The sequence below is a fragment of the Nannobrachium achirus genome, assembly GCF_963921795.1.
Source record: "Nannobrachium achirus genome assembly, chromosome: 18".
NCBI lineage: Eukaryota > Metazoa > Chordata > Actinopteri > Myctophiformes > Myctophidae > Nannobrachium > Nannobrachium achirus.
Genome location: NC_137825.1, coordinates 48,734,363 through 48,743,645, shown reverse-complemented (window position 1 = coordinate 48,743,645; position 9,283 = coordinate 48,734,363). Strand labels below are relative to the sequence as shown.

General features: G+C 43.4%; 1 protein-coding gene across 1 annotated transcript; it reads left to right on the top strand.

Moving 5' to 3' along the window:
- Positions 1 to 1,426: 1,426 nt before the first annotated feature.
- Positions 1,427 to 8,814, top strand: LOC308303454 (putative protein MSS51 homolog, mitochondrial). The gene is made up of 5 exons (XM_080747833.1): positions 1,427 to 1,569; positions 2,750 to 2,874; positions 3,959 to 4,522; positions 5,840 to 5,939; positions 8,428 to 8,814. The coding sequence occupies exons 1-5, from the start codon at positions 1,448 to 1,450 to the stop codon at positions 8,627 to 8,629; spliced, it is 1,113 nt and encodes a 370-aa protein (XP_080603959.1). The 5' UTR covers positions 1,427 to 1,447; the 3' UTR covers positions 8,630 to 8,814.
- Positions 8,815 to 9,283: the final 469 nt, after the last annotated feature.

The window sequence follows — 9,283 nt, the reverse complement described above, 5'->3', positions numbered from 1 at the left end:
AGCGTGCAGTGCTGTGCTACAATGATTATTATGCTATTCAGTCAGTTAGTAAACGTTTTGGTTACCACCGCGCTCCCTTTAGATCAACATGTAGGAGGAGAATGGATCGCACACAGTGAAGAAGCACACACTGAAGAAGGCTTACAGTCGAAACGTTTGTTTCTCATCCATGCAAATGCAAGAATAAAGAAAACATCAACTCTTGCCACTGTGCGATCCATCCTCCTTCTACATTCAGTCAGTTAGAAACCCACTTGTGTTTAGTAGTGTACCTGACTGTATCCATATGCATGCGTGAGGAACCAGCTTCAACGGCCGTAGCGTAGATGATATCCGAGCTGATCGTGAAATCCACAGACGAGCAAAATTCCGGGGGTCCGCAGCCAACTACGGGCAGGTATTCCGACACATAAAACTAACCCTAACCCCCAAGTTGGCCCAACCCTAACCTCAGTGACCGGCGAACGCGACCACGACTTTGGTTCTTCAACAAGCAATCTGTTCACACGCAGTGCCCAGGGGCTGCTGCCAGCAGTGGCGTCAGTTCAGCAAAAGCTAAGGTATGGCAACATGACTGTATGGCTAAGGTATGGCAACATGACTGTATGGCTAAGGTATGGCAACAGTCATGTTGCCATACCTTAGCAACAGACATTGTTGCTAAGGTATACATACATTTTATTATTTCCCCTGTAGCCAAGGGATGGCAGCTGCCATAACTTGCCATACCCAATTGACACCTCTGGCTGTCAGAGCCGAAAGCCGTACTGTGCTGCGTGCACCACAGAAATCAACCATACATTTGTATAATATACAATAAAAGGCAGAGAAATGGGCAGTCTATTGTTTTATAGAGGATTCTAAGTGATCACTTGCTCACTGGATGTCCTAGGCACATGGACAACATCGCAAAACAAAAGATCTTTGTCAGATTAAAGATCAAAATGTGATTTTAAAAAAAAAAAAAAAAAAAAAAAAAAAAAAAAAGGAACCGAATAAATTCGGTTTTCGCACATGGCACACGTTTTTTAGAACCGAAATTATTCGGTTTTAGCACTAAATGAGTTAAATGTATGTAATCTCTGTGTTCATGTCAAGGTGGGTTTGTCCATACCGTATGTGTTGAAATATAATGTCCAAGTATTTGCTAGATAATCACAGCGTTTATCCAGCTTGAATCTATTGATTCAAGCTGGATCAAAATTGATCATTATAAATTATAAATGATTATAATAAACATTATCTGAAAATGCATGCGGCCCGACCAACTGATACACCGATGATCACGTTTTCAAAACATCCACTTGTAGCCCATCAAATATGTCTACATACTATGTCTCTACATATAAGTGCAGTAGTGGTCTAAAAAAAAGCATATTCAGATTAGTATTCATCCATTCTCTGCTTCTCTCTCAGTGGAGCTGTACCGGAGGCTAAAGGCAAAGCCATGGGCTTCCGGTCTCCGAAAGAGATGTTCGAAAAGATGGAAGAATCCTTCAAGTTCTGCGCAAGCTGTGAGAAGCGACCGAAACAGCTTTCACAGTCGCAGACCCTCAAGCGTTGCACCAGGTGAAAAGGAGCGCTCGCACAGCGAAAAAATAAATAAATATAGCTTTTTTTGTGTCATTTAACATGTGCCAGTCAGTGGTGGAAAGTAACTAAGTACATGTACTCAGGTAATGTACTCGGGCCCCTGATTCAGCCTGGGAAAAAGAGTTGTAGAGGCCCTCATTGCGCGCTATAGAGAGAGATCTCTCTCTATAGCGCTGCTGCTACTCAAAGATTTGCCATTTCAGATCATGACAAGTGACAAGCCAGTGGGCCAATTACATGAGTTATATTTGGTAATTGTCGGGTGGAAACCTTGTATGTCCAAAACCATTTAAAAAAGGATTTAAACTAGTGAAAACAGCCGATCTACAAGCACACAACGCCTCGCACCGCGAGGCGTTGTGTGCTTGTAGATCTGCTGTTTTCACTACTTTTGTGCAACGGCCTTGTATGATGAAGCAGGGCTTTGCTTTGCGAAAAAATGTATACATTTGAAACTTGGAGATACAAAGTTTCTGCCCGACAGTGACAATTCACTTTGTTGGCCACCCAGCCCCCACAATGGAACGAGGGCCGACATTTTATTTTTTTCCTAATGGCCGGCCTATTTTCAAAAAATTGTATACTTATGTCTATACTTGTATTTTCACCAAGTATATTTTGAATTCCGGACTTTTACTTGTAACAGAGTGTTTCTAATGTTGCAGGGGTGCCATACCCTGGGCCCAGGGGGGAAAATAAAAGTTACTTTTAAATATAAATCCATGAATGTTATTATGTTGTTAAAATAACTACAAATGCAAAATTTAACAAAATGGTCACTTTATCAAGGTATTATTATAATTATATTCTCCACACTTTTATTCTCCCCATCTTGACACAATGATATATTCCCAGGTTCCGCAGGTCAGCTGCACAGGTGCAATGCATTATTGTTAATTGTGTCACGTTTACTATTTTATGCCAAGTTTAGCTGCACTTGAACAAACGGAAAAAATAGAATGTACTTCTTGAAATAAATGTATCATGCTTGTTGCTAAGGTATGGCAACATGACTGGTGTCTTGCACGCACGCAAAGGCGCGCGTGCAAGACACCAGTCATGTTGCCATACCTTAGCTTTTTCTGAACTGACGCCACTGCAGTCATCTCACTTTTGGGTGTTCTTTCTTTGCTCCTGTGGCCCTCTGGTTGCACAGATGTCTGAATGTTTACTACTGCAGCAAGGAGTGCCAGAAGGCCGACTGGACCCAGCACAAGAGGTTCTGCTCGCAGCTGCGTCTCGTGGCCATTGACAGAGTCGTGGAATGGCTTCTGTACAAAGGTAAAGCGCCACGAGTGAACTGACAATGTGCTCACGCGTTACAACGTGCCGTAAACCACCCGTTTCCCCCACAAAAATCTTAAGTCTTAAAACAAACGTTTACTGTTGGACTTAGATTTATTGTTGTTTTAAAACAGGGGTCTTCAACAGGGGGACCCTAGGGGGTCCTCAGAGTTACTACAGGGGGTCCTTCAAATCTTTTTTGTGATAGAAACTTTTATTTTTCTGAGAACTTTAGCCAAAAATAGCAGATCTACAAGCTCACAACGCCTCGCGCTGCGAGGCGTTGTGAGCTTGTAGATCGGCTATTTTCGGCTAAGAGGTTTGGTGTAGAGGGGAAAAAAGAGCAGACTAAATACAGAGTGAAAGGCCAAGTTTATTAGGTATTGACGGTTCAAGTGGTTAGATATCTGAAAACTATGAATCTATGAAAAGGCCTGAAAACGTTGAAGACCCTGTTTTAAAATGAAAATTTTGTCTAAAACTTAAAGAAAGGAAAGAAGGAAGGGACAGGAAAGAATGAATACTGGTGGTGGTGACTAACAGATGTATTTCTATTCTTGCATATGCCTCAGTGAATCACAGATTTTTGACAATCCAGCCCTCATCATCACACTGATGAAGGCTGGTTAGCCGGCACGTCTGTTTGAGGCATAATTATGGACGAATCTGACTACAACCCTCTTCCTTTTTTATCGTCAAACAGTTTATTGCATCAATGCGGCAGACGCGGTCAGAGCACGGTGGTAAACAGAAAACAAACAAACACTGGTGACTAACTGAAACGTTGTTTCTCCCTGCCGCGACATCAGGAGATTCAAGATTCAAGATTAATTCATTTGGTCCCGAAGGAAATTTGTCTTGGACATGCAGGCTGCTACATAACATACAACAGGACAAGACAGACAGAAAGAAAGTAAATTACAACGAATAGTGCACAACACACAGTGCTGGCAAACAGGTCAAGTGCATACATTACATTACATTACACTAGAGTCATCACACCTTACTAACGGCCTGAGTTTAGCAGAGTAATGAATGAGTATTTGTATCTGTTCAGATGTCTTTTCTTGTTTTTAACTAGGAGATCTGCCATTCGCCACCGACAAATGGTCCAAGCCTCAGTCCGAGGTCAAGGGCTGGGACGACTGGCTCGCCATGCAGGGAGACCTGACTCCGCGCCTCGGCACCATCCTGTCCGGCGCCAACATGAAAGACTTGTGGACCAACGCTGGCAAGTCCAGGCCGGAGGAGGACGACCTGAAGCAGTCGCTGTGGAGAGTCTCCAGCGAGTTCCTCTCCAGGCCAATGACCATAGCCTGGGCGATGAGACTGTTCGGCCTCGACCCTATGAAGGAAGCCCTGACAATTCACCTGGTGGGTGCGGGCCAGAGTGAGACTGTGGGAGCCAAACTGACGGACTACGACGAACTGAACCGTATGTTCCCGGGACACAAGGGTCTGGTGGTGGTGATGATAGGGCCGGAGATTGTGCAAGGCCCCGTCGTGAGGCCTCCGCTTCACGCCACCGGGCCCAAGCAGAGCGTCTACATCAGCGCCTACAAGGGCCTCTACCACGACTTCTGGGAAGAGGTGGTCGAGAAGGAGCAGGCAGCCAGGCCAGATCTGGTCGTTGGATTTCACCCTGGTAAAAAAATAATAATAATTATATATATATATATATATATATATATATATATCGTCGTTGTAGGGTGGAAACCTTGTATGTCCAAAGCCGTTTGTTTTGTATTTATCATTTTAAAAATGATTTAAACTAGTGGAAACAGCCGATCTACAAGCACACAACGCCTCGCACTGCGAGGCGTTGTGTGCTTGTAGATCTGCTGTTTTCACTACTTTTGTGCAACGGCCTTGTATTGTGAAGCAGGGCTTTACTTTGCAGGAAAAAAATTACAAATTTGAAACTTGGAGGTACGAGGTTTCTGCCCGACAACGACAATATATTGAATGTATAACTTCCAAAAGCAGTGATCCGAATTGTGCCAAAATTGTCTTTTGTGTCTATGACAGGGGTTTTCAAAGTGGGTGACGGGGCACCCTGGGGTGCCGCGACAGCAGTGTGGGTGCCGTGAGATAATTTATTTGGACACTTGAAATAATATTTTGTATCATTTTGAAGTACAAAGTTATTTTCAGTCAGTTCCAACCAAAATAGCTATGATCTCAACGTTTTCCTCGCAACATAATCACTCAAATATCGTCACTGTCGGGCAGAAACCTTGTTTCAAATGTGTATGTCTTTTGGTAAAGCAAAGCCCTGCTTCATCATACAGGACTATCGCACAAAACAAGTGAAAACAGCCGATCTACAAGCACACACCTCGCGATGCGAGGCGTTGTGTGCTTGTAGATCGGCTGTTTTCACTAGTTTAGTACATTTTATAGATGATAAATACAAAACGAACGGTTTTGGACATTCAAGGTTTCCACCCGACAACGACGATATGCTATACATATAAGGTGCTGGGAGTGAAAATTACAATGTAGGGGTGCCTCGGATTAAAAACATATTTATGGGGTGCCCTGAGACAAAAAAGTTTGGGAACCGCTTGTCTATGAAATATAATAACAAACTTAAGGTGGTTGCACACTGCACTGCGTGTTTTCGTTGCGTTTTGGAAATCCAAAAGCCAGGGAGAGAGAGAGGAAAGAGAGAGAGAGAGCAAGGGACTCAGTGCAACAGCTGCAAAAATCGGAAAAAATCAACCCTGGTCCGGAAAATAAATACGAAACGGGCGGCAGTGTGCAAACGTGATTGACATAACGTGAGGTTGATTTTTTTTATTCACGCACTCCGAAATTCACTCCGATATTCGGCCCGAAAAACGCAGCAGTGTGCAAAGACCTTTACAGTATTTTTTTTACGTTTCTAACCAACATACTTGCAATGAGTCAAAACAGTTGATTTTTTCCCCCCTTCATTTTGAATCTTTTTGTTGCCCAGGGTTTGATGCTAGTCAGGAGGCAGGTCTGGAGGAAGGTTGGCTTCCAACTCTGCTGCTCCTCAGGGACTATGACATCCCCTGTCTCTTCACCACGCTCAGGTAATTGCTGCATAGCATTTTGGAACAAATGGTTGTATGTAAATGGATTGTAATCTCATCACCAGCTCTGATAGTTTAATATTTAGGCCTAGAATTATTGAATGCTTTAACCAGTGAAAAATAGCAGATGTACAAGCTCACAGCGCGCCACCGAGTGCCGCGCTGCGAGCTTGTAGATCTGCTATTTTTGGAAAAAGTCGTGAAAATGTGTGCAAAAGGTTTGAGAACCACTGACATAGTAGTCTCTCAAGAACAGACTAACTGAGCTCCATTTAAGTGAAAAGGACCTTTTCTTTGACCATGGCTAAGCCAGATTGCTGACATAGAAACATAGGTTTTTCAAAAAACCTTAGAAGGATTCAAAAGAATTGGGTCACAATTCTAATTTTCATGATTTTTCAAAAATAGCAGATCTACAAGCTCGCAGCGCGGCACTCGGTGTCGCGCTGTGAGCTTGTATATCTGCTATTTTTCAATAGTTAAAGCATAAAATAATGATACACAATATAGTGTAACCGTTCTGACAGCTAAAGATAAGACACAGTACGATCTTCCCTTCTGCTCAGGTAATTGTGGGCTCGCCGAAGGCGAGAACACTCTGTTATCCTCGTTATTTATAGAGTGAGTTCCGCCGCATATTTCCACCGCAGACACGTTGGCATTTTCCGCCGCAGACCGTAGAGAGGCAGAGCCACAAGCCAATGAGGTGGCATGATTGTATTTGAGTTCCGTCGCAGACAGTATAAAGGCAGCTAGGGCCCTTAGCCAATGAGGTGTTATTGAGGTGTGGAAAATCTGGGAGTGGTGTTAGCTGGGGTATTGGTTGAGCTTCACATGACAATTAACACGTCACCTTTGGGGGGAAATATATAATGAGTTCTGCCGTATATTTTTGCCACACATTCCTAATATGAAACTCCCAGAATCAATAGAAACAATAGAAAAAATTGTGAACAACTGTTCCTTCCCAGGCAAACATGACAAGGAAACTATAGCACAACCAGCAACATACATTACAGTATTTCATTAATTATAAACAATGTTATTTTCTATATTCAACAAAGCAACAACAACCACTCACTTATATACACATATTTTTTTATTTAACTTTTTTTTCAACATAAAAGAATAACAACAATTTATTTAATTACGATTTTTTATTTTTATTTTATTTCTTTTTAAAACATTTTTTTTTTACAAGCGAGCCCACACTGTTTTGTAGGAACAGTATCTCTAGTTGCTGCATAGCATTTTGGAACAAATGGTTATATGTAAATGGATTATAATCTCATCACCACTTATTAAACAGTTACAGAGATACTGTATAAGTCACAGTGTCCAGAAAAGCATAGTACCCTTGACTTTTAACATAGGATGATGTCTTAAAGGCCCACTGACATGCCCCGAAATTATAATAGTATGATACAGTAGGTCACGTGGTCTCTCTGAAAACGGTCTGAAACAGTCTGAAACTCATGTCACAGTGTAATCTGCCCCTCGCCCCCCAACAACAGCTGACCAGTACAGTAAGTAGTCCAGACAATTAATTTGATTGGCTTAGAATTGCGCATTCCCACAATGACATCATAAAAATATTAACTCATATTTTAAGATGACTTTTTAAAGTGACAGTACCCCTTTAGGTGACAGTACCCCTTTAAATACACTACATAGGCAGATATTATTTAATATCAATTTTATATCCTAACAATAGCAATAGCGCCTTGGAAGGCCGGACTGAAGCGCCAAAACCTCCCGCTCACCAACCCAACTCCCTTAGAGGAGCGAGTTATGCCTGGGTCTTTTTTTTTGGCCGCTACACTAATGCTTTGTCTGACATACTGCGGTATCCGCATGTGGCTAAGGGCTGGCGGCAGGGACGTGCTGGCCATTGGGAAAAGCGGGACAACTCCCGAACGGCCGGTTCATTCCCGGCCGGTCCAGGCTGGCCATTAGGAGAAAATTAAAAATAAAATGTCGGCCTTCGTTCCATTTTGGGGGCTGGGCGGCCAATAAAGTAAATCGTCACTGTCGGGCAGAAACCTTGTATCTCCAAGTTTCAAATTTATACATTTTTCCGCAAAGTAAAGCCCTGCTTCATCATATAAGGCCGTTGCACAAAAGTAGTGAAAACAGCAGATCTACAAGCACACAATGCCTCGCGGTGCGAGGCGTTGTGTGCTTGTAGTTCGGCTGTTTTCACTAGTTTAAATCATTTTTAAAATGATAAATACAAAACAAACGGTTTTGGACATACAAGGTTTCCACCCGACAACGACGAAATATAACTTGTGTACAGTAATTGGCCCACTGGCTTGTCACTTGTCATGATCTGAAATGGCAACTCTTTGAGTAGCAGCAGCGCTATAGAGAGAGATCTCTCTCTCTCTATAGCACGCAATGAGGGCCTCTCCAACTCTTTTTCCCGGGCTGAATCAGGGGCCCAGCACGTCCCTGGCTGACGGTCACCTTCCTGTTCCCTTTACAGCGACTCGGAGATGACCTATTCCCTGCTGATCCTGAAGGAGTTGGAGATCGACCATAAAGGAAGTGGAGCCAACCCCTTTGCCTCGCTGAAACCAGAGGTGGTGGGGATGTGTCCCAACAAGCCGGCCGTCTACTCCAACTCCCACTACTTCACCTTCCACGGGTTACTGGAGAACGCCGAGGAGTTAGAGGAGGAACACTGAACAAATGAATGAGTTCTGTACACATGCAGGGACGTGCTGGCCATTGGGAAAAGCGGGACAACTCCCGAACGTCCGGTTCATTCCCGGCCGGTCCAGGCCGGCCGTTAGGAAGAAAATATAAAAATAAAATGTCTACCTTCGTTCCATTTTTTGGCGGCTGGGCGGCCAACAAAGTAAATCGTCACTGTCGGGCAGAAACCTTGTATCTCCAAGTTTCAAATTTGTAAATTTTTTCGCAAAGCAAAGCCCTGCTTCATCATACAAGGCCGTCGCACAAAAGTAGTGAAAACAGCAGATCTACAAGCACACCGCCTCACGGTGCGAGGCGTTGTGTGCTTGTAGATTGGCTGTTTTCACTAGTTTAAATCATTTTTAAAATGATAAATACAATACAAACGGTTTTGGACATACAAGGTTTCCACCCGACAACGACGAAATATAAATTGTGTAATTGGCCCACTGGCTTGTCACAAATTTTTTAGTAGCAGCAGCGCTATAGAGAGAGATCTCTCTCTATAGCGCGCAATGAGGGCCTCTCCAACTCTTTTTCCCGGGCTGAATCAGGGGCCCAGCATGTCCCTGGTTCTGTAAACCCCCTACTGCAGGGGTCTTCAACGTTTTCAGGCCAAGGACCCCTTAGCTGAGAGAGATGAA

Bases quoted from the DNA above. Each gene is read 5' to 3' on its own strand.
- LOC308303454 (XM_080747833.1), top strand. From the start codon at position 1,448: ATGGGCTTCCGGTCTCCGAAAGAGATGTTCGAAAAGATGGAAGAATCC. The intron at 2,875-3,958 runs GTAAAGCGCCAC...GTTTTTAACTAG, and splicing joins GGAATGGCTTCTGTACAAAG to GAGATCTGCCATTCGCCACC. The intron at 5,940-8,427 runs GTAATTGCTGCA...TTCCCTTTACAG, and splicing joins TGTCTCTTCACCACGCTCAG to CGACTCGGAGATGACCTATT.